Source organism: Panthera pardus, unplaced genomic scaffold (genome assembly GCF_024362965.1).
Source record: "Panthera pardus isolate Hobbes unplaced genomic scaffold, ASM2436296v1 HiC_scaffold_2, whole genome shotgun sequence".
Lineage (NCBI taxonomy): Eukaryota > Metazoa > Chordata > Mammalia > Carnivora > Felidae > Panthera > Panthera pardus.
This window is the reverse complement of record NW_026526765.1, coordinates 122,409,687-122,426,183: the sequence shown is the minus strand read 5'-3', so window position 1 is coordinate 122,426,183 and position 16,497 is coordinate 122,409,687. Positions and strand designations below refer to the sequence as shown.

Here is a 16,497-nt window from a genome sequence, read left to right as displayed (position 1 = left end):
CCTTCCCACCCCCGCCCCTTTCTATGCTCTCATTGAACAAGAATTTATTGAGTGCCGTTAGGTACCTGCTCTGGGGGCCCCGGGGAAGAAGATAGGTAAAATACCTGCTCTGTGAACGGTACATTCCAGTGTGTGTGTAGGTGTGGGGGGGGGGGGGGGGAGGTGCAGGCAATATACGACAAATACACGAGGCAGATACTAGTAGTGATAACTGTTAGAAAGAAAATGAAACCGAGAAATGTGATGGAAAAACAGGGCTGGATGGGAAAAAAGAAAAAGGTCTCCTTGAATGGGTAACGTCTAAAATGACACTTAGGTGACAGGGATCCAGTCATCTGGAAGGAAAACTTCCCTTGCAGAGATGAGAACTAGAAGACCCCCAGGCAGGAACAGGCTTTACATAATAGACAAAGACCAGGACAGCTAGAAAAGAATTAGCAAGAGAGAATGGTACGAGATGTGGTCAGGGAGGTAGGCTAGGGCCAGACTACAGATTTTATAGGTCATGACGGAGTTTGATTTTTCTTCTAGAATAGGAATGTATTGGGTGAGGTTTGAGAAGAGTAACATAGCTTGATTACCTTTTAAAACAATTCCTATGGCTGCTGTGCAGAGAATGAACTTTGGCCAAGGAAGAGTGGAAGCAGGGGGATTATTGCAAGAGATTAAAAGCTATAGAGATAATTCAGGTGACACATGGTGGTGGCTTGGAACAGGGTAGAAGTGGAGGATGTGGGGAGATGTGGTTGGATGCTGGGTTTACTTTGAAGGTAGAGCCAAGAGGACTTGCCAATAGACCACCTTTTCTTCTGCTCCTTTGGCCCTGGGAACTCTATACACACACTCTAGTTGGCTCCTCTATCCTCACTGGGGGTCTGGGTTACAGAGGCAGACCCCAGGGACCCAGCTAAATTGCAAAGTTTCCAGGATCAAACAAAGGAATTTAAGACTCAGGCGTTGTGTTCTCCATGAACTGTCTCCACTTTCCATTATTAGCCCATTTAATGGGAGGGGACTCTGCCTGTTGTCTCCCTTACTCGATCTAGCCTGGCTTCTATACCCCTAGTTACTCATTAAGACATTTGTTTATCCAAATAGGGGCCCTTAGGGTGTATTGGTGACACCCAAAACAGTCCTGGGGGTGGTGGTGTTTGTATTTGATACAGAGTAGGGAGCAGGATCATCTGATGGTTTCAGTCCTCAGACCCAGGCCAGTGACTTACTCATGTTAATTTACACAAAACACAGTGGGGTCAGACCTGATCCCACAGAAGACGCACACAACATTTTTGCCCCAGGCTGGGCATTTCTTTAGAGCCTGGGAAAGATCAGGCTAGCCTTACATTCTCGGGCAGCAAGGGCTGGGGAAAGCAAGCAGGAAAGGGGATTACCCAGTTGGCTCTGGAGTCAGCAGGCCCTGCTCTGTTTGTGTTGTGCTGCATGGAGGGTGGGGGGTGCATTATAAATGCAGCCAGGCAGAGGGCCCCTGGCTCAAAACCTAGGACTCAAAACCTAGGACTGCACCATCTCTGGGAGTCTGTGCAAGCCTCCCCAAGATGAAGCTGCCAGGCCAGGAAGAGTTTGAAGTCTCCAGTGCTTGTGAAAATGTGCCCACAGGAGAGCTGGAGAATGGCCCTGGCTCTTGCCCCAGCCCTGATGGCACCTCAGACACAGACAGAGGGGATCGGGGGGTACCCACGGACTCTCTGCTCTTCATTCAACTGAATGAACTTCTGGGCTGGCCCCAGGCACTGGAGTGGAGAGAGACAGGCAGGTGAGTGGGACCCAGGGCAATTTTATGGGGTCTTGCCCCTTCCCCAGCTGGTGACTCCTCCTGTTTGGGGAGATGCTCTCTGCCCCAATTAAGAGTTCCTCTCTGTGCTCTCCAATTCAGGCCCTCACCCTCCATGATGCTCAGTTTTCTCTGCAGTCTACTTTTGAGTTCCCCAAGACCCAAGATGAGGGGTGAATGTCCAGGAAGGGGCATGCTTTGCACCACTGGGCCCAGCCTCCCCCCCTCACCCACCATTGCTCTACTTTCTCTGGCTCTCCTGTGTTCCCACAACCTGGACCTAGGAGAGATGGCCCCAATAACACAGTCTATTCCTCTCCACCACAGGTGGGTGCTGTTTGAGGAGAAGCTGGAGGTGGGTGCAGGCCGGTGGAGTGTCCCTCACGTGCCCACCCTGGCACTGCCCAGCCTTCAGAAGCTCCGCAGCCTACTGGCCGAGGGCCTTGTGCTGCTGGACTGTCCAGCTCAGAGCTTCCTGGAGCTCGTGGGTATGCTGGGAGCCTGTACAGGGAGGGCCTGAGTAGCTATGCCATTTCCCTAAGACTTTCCCCCAAAGCGTTGGAAATTTCCAGAGCTCACCCCACTGCACCCTAGGGATTATCCGTCCCTGTCACAGGGAGGAGATGGAAAAGCAGAATGGAGGGACACCTTTCCTGAGATTCCCAGAAGGGAAAGGGAGCCAGGCAAAGGGGAAAGGGGAAGAGTGTGGGGACAGGGAGCTCTCAGGAGAGGGTTGAAGACCCATCTCTATTCTTTAGAACAGGTGACAAGAGTGGAGTCGCTGAGCCCAGAGCTGAGAGGGCAGCTGCAGGCCTTGCTGCTGCAGAGACCCCAGCATCTCATCCAGCCCACAGGCACCAGGCCCTGCCAGGGTGAGAAGCCCCTCCCTGGGCCCAGGACAAAAAGCCCTGGGTGGGAGGGTCCCAGATCCCCCCTGCGCTTCTTGGACTAAGAGCAGCCTAACCTTGGCTCAGACCTCTCAACCCGGGGCCTCAACCCAGGCCTCGTGGGTGAGAAGTGGATGTAACGGTGAGGGGAGAAGAATGGAGGGGTCAGAGTTTTGTGAAGGGACGCTCTTGACAGGCACCGTGCCAGGAGCTTTACATGCAGTATATTCTCATTTCATCTTCACAACCATCCTGTGAGGCAGTACCACAATTAGCCCCATTTTAGTGATGAGAAAACTGAAGCTCAATGAGGGGAACTCTAGTTTTCATAGTTTATCATGGGTAAACCTGGTCAGGGAGCCCTGCTGTGTCCACCTCCAAAGCCTGTACTCTTACTCGCTGCCTGATCGTGTTTTGAAGGGTCTGCTCATCCAAGAGAGGCTTCTCACAATGAGGAAGCCCCGCTGAAGGAACAGGTTTGTGGTCCTTCCTTGGGCAGGGCTGGGAGAGGAGTCAGGCCTCATTATTAATCAGTACCCCACCAAAATCTGCCTTCCCACGTAACCACTCATCCATGTGTCTCCTTGAACCCCCATCCAGCGTCAGAACCCTCTGAGACAGAAGCTGCCTCCAGGGGCTGAGGCAGGGGCTGTGCTGGCAGGAGAGTTGGGCTTCCTGGTACGGCCCCTGGGGGCCTTTGTACGACTGCGGGATCCAGTGGTGTTGGGGCCCCTCATTGAGGTGCCCCTTCCCAGCAGGTGAGGCTGTGGGGAGTCAGGGGTCCTGGAGCCCAGAAGGATCTCTACTGGGGAAGGGGTTGAGAAGTCTCTGGTTCAGTTCTCTGAGGGGGCATGAGTGGGGATGGTGCTCAGGGGTCTGGGGAGGGGGTGGTGGTCAGGGCTGCAAAGTAGGTGTGAACATGATGAGCATATGAATGGGGGCTGGTAGGAAGGTCAGAGGTCAGGGCTGCCTTGTGGGATAGCAGTCTCTTATTTTCTCTGGCGCCTGGTTCCTCCCTCAGGTTTTTCTGCCTCCTCCTTGGTCCCTCCACACTGGGAAGGGGCTATCATGAGATGGGCCGGGCCATGGCCGTCCTCCTCAGTGACCGGGTGAGCTGGGCAGGCAAGCGCGTGCCTGTGTGAGTGTGTGCATGCACGTGCAGACTTTTGCCAGTGAGAGTGCACACTGTGGCCTCTAGATGTGACCGAATACAGCAATGAGGCAGAGTGTGGCTTTGTGTCTGTGCACATGAGGACTTAAGTTTTCTTGGCTACCAATGTAGCCCCCTTAACTAGGACACTGCTGGCACACAGTAGGCCCCCAATACCCACTGCATGCATGTATTAATGAAGGAATGCTTGAATGACTTGTGTCTAGCTTTGAGATTGTAAAGATTCATGTAAAGGTCCAGATCGGCATTTACTGCCCCTTTCTGCCCCTATCCCTAGCAATTCCAGTGGTCAGTTCGTCGGGCCAGCAGCCTTCATGACCTCCTGGCAGCCTTGGATGCCTTCCTAGAGGAGGTGACAGTGCTTCCTCCAGGTCGGTGGGACCCGACAGCCCGGATTGCCCCACCCAAATGTCTGCCTTCCCAGCACAAAAGGTATATGGGGGTCTTCTCCACAGACCTTGGGTCCAGTTCCACTGTGGAGGAGGGGAGGGGATCCCAGGAAAGGGATACGTGTCTTTGGATTCAGAGTCTGCTGGCAGAGATAAGAGCAGCCACCAGGAGGCAGCAGGCCCAGTCACGTTTTGGTTGGAGATCCTCAGGCAACCTGGGTTCCCCTTCTCTTCAGGCTCCTCTCACAACTGAGGGAGGTCAAGGGCCCATCTGCCCAGCATGGGGCCCTGGCTGAGGACAGACATGGTCACTGGCCACATGCGCCCAGCCCAGAGTTACAGCGGACAGGCAGGTGAGGTGAGCTGGGTGAGAGCAGGGGTAAGGGTCCTGGGAGGGGAGAGGGGTCACAGGGGCACAGAGGTGTATGCTCACGATGGAGGGGCTCAACCAGTCACAGGGAAGGTAGCAGGGATAGGGGCGTGGGGTGTGGGCACTTGGGTCACTGACAAACCATGGGTGGGAGGCTGTTTGGGGGCCTTGTCCAGGATGTGCGTCGGAAGGCCTTGTGGTACACCAGTGACTTCCTGGACGCGCTGCATCCCCAGTGCTTCTCGGCTGTGCTCTACATCTACCTGGCCACCATCACTAACGCCATCACTTTTGGGGGTCTGCTGGGGGAAGCCACCAATGGTGCTCAGGTGAATCGGGAGATGTGGGGGGGGGGCAGGCACAAGTTTCAGTATTCTGCTAGCTACCCTTGGGGCAATGGGTGGGCAGTGGAGGCTCCCTGGAAGCTTGGGTGGCTGTACTGAGGACTCCAGTGTCCTGTGCTGACAGGGTCCTCTGCCGGCTTCTAGGGGGTGCTGGAAAGTTTTCTGGGCACTGCAGTGGCTGGAGCTGCTTTCTGCCTGATGGCTGGCCAGCCCCTCACCATCCTCAGCAGCACGGGGCCAGTGCTGGTCTTTGAACGCCTGCTCTTCTCCTTCAGCAGGTAGGAGAACACCCCCACCCTCACCGGACCCTCACTAGCTGCACTCTTGGCCTGATCCTGACTGGGTCAATAGGGAAGGGAGGGAGCTGTCTGTTTGGCTCCAGGGGTACCTAACCTGGGGTAAGTGGGAGCAGAACAGCCCTGGCAATCCCTCCGTGTCTCACTCCCCCAGAGATTACAGCTTGGACTACCTGCCTTTCCGCCTATGGGTGGGCATCTGGGTGGCCACCTTTTGTCTGGCACTAGTGGCCACAGAGGCCAGCGTGCTGGTACGCTACTTTACCCGCTTCACCGAAGAAGGCTTCTGTGCCCTCATCAGCCTCATCTTCATCTACGATGCTGTGGGCAAAATGTTGAGCTTGACCAGTGCCTATCCCATCCAGAGCCCTGGCTCTCCTGCCTACGGCTGCTTTTGCCAGTACCCAGACCTGGGAGGTGGGTGAGGGGAATACGGAGCTGGAAGAGATGGGGAAGGATGCGGGAGGGGGAGGGGATGTCCCCTTGCTGTCTCCCTTGTTAAGTTCAACAAAATCCTGAATACTTTCCCAATGACCAGCAGCACTCTTCCCCACTTTTGTTTTGAATCCATTGAGAAGTAACAGAGCAGGCCCAGTATTATCTTTTTTTTTTTAAGTTTATTTATTTATTTTGAGAAATAGAGCAAGCAGGGAAGGGCAGAGAGAGAGGGAGAGGATCCCAAGCAGGATCTTCACTGTCAGCGCAGAGCCCAAGATGGTCTCAAAGTCACGAACCACGAGATCATGACCTGAGCCAAAGTCAGACACTTAACCGACTGAGCCACCCAGGTGCCCCAATATCATCTTTATTTCTGACAGTGCTGATAGAAGAACATGCTTATATCTATGGGGAAACGGGCTTCCTAACAATGAAACCAAAATTAAATAGATTTACCCACCCAGTCATGGCTGCCCTGGACAGGGACTGTCTTGCCACAGAAGGGCAGAGCTAAGTTGCATGCACAGGACAGGCAGCTTATTCCCAAGAGTGGGGAGAGGAAGGGACAGGGAGAGGCATGCTCCATTCCTTCTCTCAAATTCACCAATTAAATAAATTGCTGCTCTTCCCCTAGTCTGAGTGACTGACTGAGGGGGAGAGCAGCTCAGAGTTTTACACTTGCACATACCCCTGCACAAGGAAGCAGCAGGAATGGGGAAGAGATATCCTCTCAAGAGCGCCAGACTCTGTGTTAGGCATGAGCAAAACCAGTTCTGGTCCTGATAGAAACCCACAGATTGGTGTGCTCATCTTTTAAGCAAACATTTGCTAGGCATCTGCTCTGGCTGGTCCTATGCCGGGCACCAGGGATACAGAGACGTAAGGAATTGGTAGGGACTGGGAGATGTCCTGAGGAGCACAGCATTTAGGGTCAGAAGACAGATGAGTCAGAACTAAGAACTTTCTGGTTCAGTTGGATCCATGAGATCAGGCTCCTGAGGGGCTGGAGGAGGTTTCCAGAGGAGGCACATATACCCAGATTGTTCTCTCCTTCCCAGGAAATGAGTCTCAGTGGAAGAAGACAGAACCAAAAGACAGAGATGACATTTCAAGCATGGTGAGGGCCAGTTCCTGGGAGAGTCCTGGGAAAGACATGGTGGAAGCCAAAGAAGTCAGTGGTTCCTGGCTTTTCCCTCCCCACAGGCTAGGGAAATCCTTACAGTTCACAGAGGCCCAGACATTTGCTGTGGCTGGAGACCTCCTATCCTGGGCCCTTGGTGTCTCAGTGAGTGTCAGTCAATGTTTATTCTGCCACCCATAACCCCATACCTGAACACCCCTCCATACAGGACCTAGGCCTGGTCAATGCCTCCTTGCTGCCCCCACCAGAGTGTGCCCGACGGGGAGGCCACCCTCGTGGTCCCGGCTGTCATATAGTCCCAGACATCGCCTTCTTCTCTGTCCTCCTCTTCCTTACTTCTTTCCTCATAGCCACGGCCCTCAAGCATGTAAAGACAAGCCGCTTCTTCCCCTCTGTGGTGAGTGTTACCTCTGTCTGTGGGAGAGTACTGCCTCTTGGCCTTGGGCCCTGTCTGTGAATGGGAAAGGGTAAAGAGGGAGGGGGCTGGCAGGCCTGAACCTGACCAAGTGTCCACTGTGTGGCCAGGTGCGCAAAGTGCTCGGTGACTTCTCCTCAGTCCTGGCCATGCTGCTGGGCTGTGGCCTCGATTCCTTCCTGGGTCTAGCCACACCAAAGCTCATGGTGCCCAGCGAGTTCAAGGTGAGAGCTGGGAGTGTAGAACAGAGGGGAGAGCAGGGCCAGCAGAAAGGACTTTGGAGGAGGAAGATGAATGGATACCATGCTTTTCTTCCTCTGAGCTTCCATTTCCTTGCTCATAAAATACAAATAGTAATAATAATGACCTCACAGAGTTGTTGTGAGGATTAATGAGGTGTTGCTGCCAACACAGTGGGTACAGAAAACATGGGAGTTATTATTATAAATTAGGGGTTAAGAGGTAGGGTTCTAGTCAGCCAGCCATGGGCTCGAGATCCAGTTCTGCCACTTCCTAGCTGTGTGACCTTAGGCAAGCCAACCCACATTTCTCATCAATGAGCCTCAATTTATTTACCTGTAAAATGGAAATAATAAATAACAATAGCTGCTACTCTATAAGTTGTTCTGAGGTTCACAGAAGATGAGTGTAAGTCACTCATCTGGCACATACCAAGATCTCAAAAAATGTTACTTATTGTTGTCATAGGTTGGCCCTACCCATCCTACTACTCTGCACTGTCTTCTTTGCACCCCTGTTTGCCGGCTCTGATCTGCTAAAGCTGGAGCTCCCTCCCAAGGGCACGGCAGTGCACAGCACAAGGCTTAGCACAGACTTAGCACCTAGACTTTGCCTGTGCATTTGGAGACCTCCTCTCCAGCTTCCCCCAGGACAGGAGAGCAGGGAGACTCCACCTGGGGTAGCCTCAGGGGCTCAGAATCTGAGATGGCAACTGGGGTCCCCTCCCCCACACAGACGCTTATAATCAGAGCAGACGCAGACACACCCAGCCCTGCCCTGGCCCCAGATCAAGGCAGGTTTGAGCCTGAGTCGCCCCACCCTGGTTGTAGGGGGCGGGGGGTGCCTAGGGAGGAGGGCTCTGTACATCAAGAAATGTGGGCAGGCCTCACCCACCATCTCCTCCTCTTGCAGGGAGGGAGGGCACCTGAGAACCAAAATCCAGAGCCCCTGGCTCCAGCCCAACTCCCAGGCTGGTTCCCCTTCTTCTGCCCTCTTTTAAGGCACTGGAATGCTTTCAACCAGTTGTACATGCACACGTACTGCTCCCACCTACCACCCAGGGTCTTGGAACTGGGGTAAGGGGGTTGGGGGGTTATGGAGGAATGCCAAAGCCGGGGTGTGCAGGTGAGGTGCTCTTGGGAGACCCTCTCTAACTTGTCCACGGAATGCCCTCTCCCAGCCCACACTCCCTGGGCGTGGATGGCTGGTGTCACCTTTTGGAGCCAACCCCTGGTGGCTGAGTGTGGCAGCCGCCCTCCCTGCTCTGCTGCTGTCTATCCTCATCTTCATGGACCAGCAGATCACAGCGGTCATCCTCAACCGTGCCGAATATAAACTGCGGGTAAGACCTGCTGGGTAGGACCAGAGGCCCCTAGACCAAGGTACAGAAACTCCAGGGTGGGGTCCAGGCCCTCCCTCTCCTACTTCAGAGGTCAGAGAGCCCAGATCTGGCTTAGTTTCATCCTCGATGCTCCACCACTACCTGCAGAAGGGAGCTGGCTTCCACCTGGACCTCTTCTGTGTGGCTGTGCTGCTGCTGCTCACATCAGTGCTTGGGCTGCCCTGGTATGTCTCAGCCACAGTCATCTCCCTGGCCCATATGGACAGTCTTCGGAGAGAGAGCACAGCTTGTGTCCTGGGGGAACCCCGGAGCTTCCTTGGCATCAGGTGAGGCCAATATTGAGGAGGCCAGAGTGAGAGATCAGTCAGAAAGGTGGTGCAGGGGAGTACAAGGCAGAGCGATTTGGACAGCTTAAATTCTAAGCCTCCAGAGGGCTCTCTCACTACTCCGTAAATACTGCAGTGGGGTGAATGGGTGGGTTCCGGGCTGAGATGGGCGTGTCAGGTCTTCCCTCTTATCCTTGGCCATGGGTGTGGGAGGGCCCGTGGGAGGAGCCTCATGGACACAAAGGCAGAGGCGGCCAGAGCCAAGGGAGGGTGAGGTGCCACCTAACAAACCGCCCCCCGCCCCGTCCCCGCCCCCCCCCCTCCCCGCAAGGTAGGAGTGCTTCACTGATGTTACAAAGTTACTGTCACAAAAACAATTTTCTAACCGTTGGAAACACAATCCGTGGAAAGTTTGTGAAATCAACTTTGAAACTGTGAAATGAAAGTTTTTATGGCAGTGTAAAAATCGCTAACGTTGCACCAAAATAAAAAATAAAAACAAAGAGCAACTATGAGCTTGAGCTGATGGAGAGGCCTGGAACATCCCAGCTCAAGTGCCCTGCCCCTTCCTTTCCACCAATTTTGCACATGATGCTAAGGCCCCCTCCCTGCCAGGCTACTATTGGGAGGGTTGTGGGGGGGAAGGGCTCTCTCCACTTCCCTCCTGCCAGTGCCTGTAGTGGTCTCTGGTCAGCATCGCCAAGCCAGGCACCCTAGGGGCTCTCCCAGCCCCTAGCTAACTCTTCCCTCACCCCACAGGGAGCAGAGGCTGACAGGCCTGGTGGTGTTCATCCTCACAGGAGCCTCCATCTTCCTGGCACCTGTACTGAAGGTACCTTTGTTAGGCTGGCATCAGGGGCAGGGCAGTAATAATAACAAATACAGCAAGAACTGACACTGGGTAAATACTTACTGTGCACTAGGCACCGTGTTAAGTTTTCTCCACACTTGGTCTCATTTGATCCTCACGTGAACCCTGAGAGACATTCATACTTCACCAATGAGCAAACTGAAGCTTGTTTGTTTTGAGAGAGAGAGAGAGAGAGAGAGAGAGAGAGAGAGAGAGAGAGAGAATCTTAAGCAGGCTCCACGCCCAGCTCAGAGTGCAACGCAGGGCTGGATCTGACAAGCGTGAGATCACAACCTGGGCCGAAATCAAGAGTCGGACGCTTAACCAACTAAGCCACCCAGGTGCCCCAAGGAAATTGAAGTTTAAAGAGATTAAGTAGCTTACAAAAGGCCACCAAAAGAGCTAGTTTCTTAGATCTATCTGAGAATCCAAACTCTTACCCGGTGGGTTTTCTACCCAGTGGAGCCGGGTATGGGCACGCTACCATCCCCTATGGGCCAAGAGGTATGGCAGTCTTGCTCCAGCCTGCCAACAAACCTCAGACTAACAGTGTGATCATCACATCCCAGGAAAACCTTGAGACAAAACCCCTTCACTTCTCCCTTACCAGATGTTTATAGAACACCTGCCATGTGCAAGGCTCTGCTAGGCACTTGGGAGAAGTGGCAGGGAGGAAGGGGAGACAGGAGTATTGAAAAGAGATATGGAGCCAAGCCCCTATCAGCAACATACACACATGAACAAAAATTAAGTAATAAGTAATCGTAGAAAGGTTCAACAAGCTAAGGTGAGGACACGGAGAATGGCATACAAGAGTCACCAGGGAGGAAAGGTTTGGGGAGGGAAAGGTCATGGAGGCTGGGTGAGAGTAGAGTAGTTGAAAGAGCCAGATAGACTGGATTGGCTGCTTGCTAACTAGGTGACTCTCATTCAGCAGATATTTACTGAGCATAAACCATATGCTAGGCACTGTTCCAAAGACTGAGGATATAGTGGTGATCAAAAGAGGACCATCCACTGCTTGCAGTCTGGTGAGAAGAGACAGAAAAAAAAATTAAAACAATAAAACAGGAAAATTTCAAATAGTGATTACTTCTAATGAAAAATATAAGAGCGTAAGGTGATTAAGAGTGCCAGGGGTCTACTTTAGATTGAAAGGTGTCAAGACACCCCACCACTTCTGGGGTGTCAAGAGATGAGCAGTGAGAAGCCTGAGTAGTGAGAAGGAAGTCAAGGAAGAACATTTTAGGTAGAGGGAAATAGCAAAGCAAAGCAAAGGCCTCACAAAGGATAGAAATAAACCTCGGCATACTGAGAGAAGGAAAGGAAGCTATATAGCAGGAACAGAGGGAGCGAAGAAGAAAGTGATAGATAAGATAAGAGAAGTAGGCCAGGTAGTGGACAAGTTAACTTAATCTCTCTGAAACCCAATTCCCCCTTTTGTGAAATGGAAATTATAAAATTTACCTCATCTGACCATTTTGAAGCTTCAGTATCAGGCATGCAAAGTGGGAAAGGAAGAGAAAGACTTGGGTCGGCTTAGGGGTGGATGCTAGACGCTGGGGTTGGAGCCTAAGGCTGGGGTGGGGGTGGAGGTGGGGGAGTGTGGATCTGGGCAGCTAGCAGAAGTGAACTCCTTTGCCAGCTCTCTACTTTTTTTCTACCAGTTCATCCCGATGCCTGTGCTCTATGGAATCTTCCTGTACATGGGAGTGGCAGCGATTAGCAGCATCCAGGTGGGCCCATTAGAATCACCAAGCAGTCTCACTCCTCCTCTTCTTTCCTGCTGGTGCCTTCTGCTTATACTTGCCAAGTCCTCTCCTCTCCTCTTCCTGTCTCTCTTGGGCTCAGGAACTCTGATGCCAGGCTCTGAATGGGGAGGGCACCAAGGGAGCCTTCTGACTTCCCGCTCACGCTGGACTTGGACAGCTAACAGTGACACCCTCCATGCTGAACACCCTGCTCTCCTTCTCCTCTTATTCCCCTAGTTCACAAAGAGGGTACAGCTATTACTGATGCCAGCAAAACACCAGCCAGACCTCCTCCTCTTGAGACATGTGCCTCTGAGCAGGGTCCACCTCTTCACAGCTATCCAGCTTGCCTGCCTGGGTCTGCTTTGGATAATCAAATCTACTCCTGCAGCCATCATCTTCCCCCTCATGGTAACTTGGGGCCAGGTTGGGTATTGTCCTGGGGGTCCTGGGAGACTCTGAGCCTGGGAGGGTGGCCAAAGCCTACACATGAGGAAGACATTCCCCTCTCATTTGCCCTAGCTCTGGTTGGGAGTTTTAGGACAAAGAAAGATGGCCAAGAGATGCCTACGGATAGGTTAGTCTTGGGATGTCTGATTCAACTCTATTTTTCTAAACTTTTTGGGCTGATCAACCACAAGTAGGAATATAAAGTCCAAAAGAAAACTGAGGTCCTGGGAGAGGCAATACAGGCACTTTTATTACTCAGTGAGGTGATAACACAGGTGGCTTCTGGCCTTATTCTTACGCTCTGAGGAAGTTAAGAGCCATAGGCTTTGTAGTAGGACCAACCACATCCCAGCTATGTGACTTCTGAGAAGTTTCTAAACTCTCAAGGCCTCAGTTTCTTTCTCTATACAATGGGAACAATTATATCTACCTCATAGGAATGTGTTAGCATTAAGTGAAACAATACACAGTGTCTAGTACATAGGAAATGCTCAACGAATGTTACTGTAGTTCATGTTTCTGCTGCTATTGCTGACGGCTCTGGGTTTTGTTTGCATCCCTGCAGTTGCTGGGCCTGGTGGGGGTCCGAAAGGCACTGGAGTGGGTCTTCTCACCACAGGAACTCCTTTGGCTGGACGAGCTGATGCCAGAGAAGGAAAGGAACATCCCTGAGAAGGGACTGGAGCCAGAGTACTCACTTAGTGGTGACACTGAAGATGTAAGCCGCAGGATGGGCCCTCTCAGGAGAAGGGGGCAGGAGTGGGGAGGACCTTCTTGACCAGGAATTATCCCTAAAGTCTAATATTTCTATTAAGCCTGAACACAATCACTCCCCTTAGCTCCTCACTGACACAGGTACACCGAGGCGGTGAGGGAAATCTTTCTTTATAGGGCAAGGGCCCTAGTTTATCAACCCATGGGATTGGAAAGGTCTGATGACAATTTGGTGGGCTTTTTCAACTCTGATCTTTGTCTCAATGTGGGTTTATATCCTTTCACTTTCTGGGTCCCTTTCTCTCTGCTCTGTCTCTGCCTATTCCCAACTCATCTTGGGATCTTTCTTCCACAGTCAGAGCTGATGTATCAGCCAAGGGCTCCAGAGATCAACATCTCTGTGAATTAGCTGGAGTAGGAGGAATTTGGGAGTAGAGACTCCAGGAAACTGAGCATGAGGTGAGGATGTGAGGGAAGTGCCCCTGGAGTCAGGGATGGGGAAGTGTGCGCTCAGACCTTGGAAACTTCCAGTGTGCTGACTAGCCTGTTTTGCCTTCATGTTCCAGTCCCTCATGAACCCCAAAGTAGAGGAGGGAATAGAACGGTCTCCCCACAGGGAAGAATGAAATAAGCCAGGGTACCTGGGCTTGGCTCCCTGCGGCACTGAAGTCTGGCCAGTAGAGGGAGCTGAAGCTCACACCAAATTAGATGTAGAGATGGCGGGGTGGGGGGGGGGGGGGTCGGGGGGTTGGTGGGAGGAAGGGGTAAGATGATGAAAGAATGTAGGGAACTGGGGAGGAGATGAAGGGAAGATAAATGTCCCTGCTGCTTTCCTTCGCCCTGGAGGCCACTTCCTTAGGCTGCTGAGAACCACACTCCAGACAAGTGGAGGGATTCTGTCACTTGCCCACTTTGCCATTCCTTCAATTTTTATTCCTCCACTTATGAAAACATTTTATGAATACTGTACTTAAGGAGTATTTAGATACTAGAGAGACAGGGGTAAGATAATCATGGTCCCTAACTTCATCAGTTTAAATTCCACTGGGAAAAACCAACAGGCAATTGTTGGAGTGGGATAGAGGTGGCTAAGGGAAGCACCAGCTGTGGGAGCAGAGAGGCCTCTAAGCCCTTCTTGGAGGGTGGCGAAGGTGGGGTGGTGGGAGTTGGAGAAAAGGAAGGGGTGCATAACTTGAAATTTGAAGAATGAATAAACACTGTGCAGGATAAGATGGAGGGACATGTTCTAGGCCGAGGGTGTGGCATGTGCAAAACCTGGTGTTTTTCCCCTGTGATAAGCTGAATTTCTGGGGTCCTAGAACCCCCTTCTATCCATGCTTTTCCAAGCTCTAGAGTGCAAGAAGCCCCACCATTTGCAATGGAAAATTCTAGAGGCCAGAGGGAGAAAGGGCAATTCAGTGGCAAGCCCAGAATAAGATCCAATTTTTCCTTATCCCCTACCAACTCCTTTGCCTTGTTCTTTGCCCTACTGTGCCCCTGAGCACTTGCTCTGACTCAACTATGTCTTCTCTTCGTTCACAGGTGTTTACTCAGGAAGTTAGGACATTGTTGGTTTTTGGCTTAACAGCCAGATGTTCAGTCGTCTGGGAACAATGGGGCAGGACTGGAGAGCAGCTGGCCAAGACTTGTATTGCCCTCCTGAGCAGGAGGTAGAGAGTGGCAGGGAACAAGGAGGTCTGCTGGTAAGCCCTGGTGACTGACTAGGCCCTATTCACTCTCTATCCCATTAAAGGGACCTGGAAGCCCTTCCTATTTTAAACTTTCTGCCCTTACAAATTCTTCTTTACAGAATTGGGGGTCTTCAGCAAACTTTCTTCAGTTTGCAAAAGGGGAAAGGAAACTTTCCAGAAAAATTATTTCTCTATTTAAAACAGTTTTCTATACATAAAAAAAAAAAACTTTACTGATTTTTGACCACAAAAGTAAATGAGGTTATTGAAAATATCAAAACATCGGGGCGCCTGGGTGGCTCAGTCGGTTGGGCGGCCGACTTCGGCTCGGGTCATGATCTCGCGGTCCGTGAGTTCGAGCCCCGCGTCGGGCTCTGTGCTGACAGCTCAGAGCCTGGAGCCCGTTTCGGATTCTGTGTCTCCCTCTCTCTGACCCTCCCCCATTCATGCTCTGTCTCTCTCCGTCTCAAAAATAAATAAACATTAAAAAAAAATTAAAAAAAAAAGAAAATATCAAAACATCAAAGACACATATAATTTTGAAATGAAAACCATGCCAGTGATAACCAGTGTTCACATTTTAGTGTATATTGTTCAGATTTATTTCAAGGGACACATTAATATTTTTATTAAAATGGGATTATACTCTTGAGTTCTACATGTTTGTCACTTAATGTGAGTTGAATATGTTCCCCTGTTGGTACATACATCCTTTATCTACCTCATTCTTTTTGTAATCTGCATAGAATGAATAACCTTATAATCTGAAAAAGGTATCATATATACAAGAGAGTATATAAAATGTCTTCTGCAAGTACAAGAATTTCTTCAGAGTATATACCTAGGAGTGAAATTAAAGAGTAATGATAGAAAGAGCACTTGTGTATGTCAGTTCATTTGTGAATTTTAAAGTTAAAAATTATATTTAATCTAGCATCTAGCATTTTAGTTGTTTTAGTCAGGAAGGCTATTCAAAAAGTTTAATCTATACAAGGCCAGAAGTGGAAATTCTTTTTTCTATAATGTTTTATTTTTAAGCAAATTCTCCCCCCAATTTGGGGCTCAAACTCACAACCCCAAGATCAAGAGTTGCGCATTCCACCATGAACCAGCCAGGTGCCCCAGAAGTGGAAATTTTGAAGGCTCTTTTTAGTGCCCTTTTTTTTTTTTAAAGATGTTGTTTTTTTATTTTTTTATTTTTGAGAGAGCAAGAGTACCCAAGTGAGTGAGGGGGAGAGAGAGAGAGAGAGAGAGAGAGAGGGAGAGGGAGGGAGGGAGGGAGAGAGAGAGAAAGAGAGAGAGAGAGAAAAGTGGGTCTCACCTGGTGGGGCTTGAGTTCATCCATGTGGGACTTGAACTCACTAACGGTGAGATCATGACCTGAGTCAAAGTGAGATGTATAATGACTGAACCACACAGGTGCCTGGCTCTTCTAAATGTTTTTTTAAAAAGGCTCCTAACATTACAGCCTGAGTACCTATTGATTGAGAGAAATATATACCAAAAGTATAATTTAAACTTAGATAGTTATGTATTTTACTCATTTCAGCAGCATCTACATAATGTTGAAAACATCTTTATTTAGACTTATTTAAACATTCAACAAATACTTATTGAACATCAGCAATGTCTTGTCAGATAAAATTTCTAACATCATGGAGTTTGTACTGAAAGACAGAAATAACAAACAAAAAATAACATTATCTGGGATAATGACAAGTACACTGAAGAAAATCAGTAATATGATAGGGACTGGGAGAAGTTTACTAGAGATGGATGCTCAAGGGAGGCCTCTCTGAGTAGGTGATCTTTAAGCTGGCACCTGCATGACAAGGAACCAACTAAATTATCATCTGCCTGCAGCCAAGACATGGTAAACAGAGACATGAA

The 16,497-nt window shown here is 50.6% G+C and overlaps 1 protein-coding gene and 1 long non-coding RNA gene across 6 annotated transcripts in view; one reads left to right on the top strand and one right to left on the bottom strand.

The window, feature by feature from the left end:
• Positions 1 to 1,480: 1,480 nt before the first annotated feature.
• SLC4A9 (solute carrier family 4 member 9) lies at positions 1,481 to 14,891 on the top strand. 4 transcript variants are annotated; one of them, XR_008423870.1, is made up of 23 exons: positions 1,483 to 1,774; positions 2,120 to 2,280; positions 2,551 to 2,664; positions 3,100 to 3,155; positions 3,280 to 3,437; positions 3,701 to 3,788; positions 4,128 to 4,282; positions 4,476 to 4,592; positions 4,764 to 4,938; positions 5,098 to 5,231; positions 5,404 to 5,666; positions 6,746 to 6,804; positions 7,037 to 7,225; positions 7,354 to 7,467; positions 8,485 to 8,559; positions 8,664 to 8,825; positions 8,973 to 9,151; positions 9,911 to 9,983; positions 11,669 to 11,737; positions 11,990 to 12,163; positions 12,768 to 12,920; positions 13,272 to 13,375; positions 14,459 to 14,891. XR_008423870.1 is itself a non-coding variant. In XM_053907422.1 (21 exons), exons 1-21 carry the CDS (start codon positions 1,557 to 1,559, stop codon positions 12,978 to 12,980), a joined length of 2,946 nt encoding a protein of 981 aa, XP_053763397.1. In that variant the 5' UTR covers positions 1,481 to 1,556; the 3' UTR covers positions 12,981 to 13,245. The 4 variants fall into 4 exon arrangements, 2 of the variants coding, with proteins under 2 accessions (XP_053763397.1, XP_053763398.1); XR_008423871.1 differs by lacking the exon at positions 8,485 to 8,559; XM_053907422.1 differs by lacking the exons at positions 13,272 to 13,375; positions 14,459 to 14,891 and having other exon boundaries at positions 1,481 to 1,774; positions 12,768 to 13,245.
• Positions 5,866 to 16,497, bottom strand: part of LOC109252171 (uncharacterized) — a 34,342-nt gene continuing 23,710 nt past the window's right edge. Inside the window, exon 3 of one of the 2 annotated variants that reach the window (XR_002073872.2) lies at positions 5,866 to 9,140. This is a non-coding gene — a long non-coding RNA (uncharacterized LOC109252171). The remainder of the gene's footprint in view (positions 9,141 to 16,497) is intronic. The other variant, XR_008423873.1, reaches the window with a different exon arrangement.

Bases quoted from the DNA above. Each gene is read 5' to 3' on its own strand.
- SLC4A9 (XM_053907422.1), top strand. From the start codon at position 1,557: ATGAAGCTGCCAGGCCAGGAAGAGTTTGAAGTCTCCAGTGCTTGTGAA. The intron at 5,667-6,745 runs GTGGGTGAGGGG...TCTCCTTCCCAG, and splicing joins CCAGTACCCAGACCTGGGAG to GAAATGAGTCTCAGTGGAAG. The intron at 12,164-12,767 runs GTAACTTGGGGC...GCATCCCTGCAG, and splicing joins CCATCATCTTCCCCCTCATG to TTGCTGGGCCTGGTGGGGGT.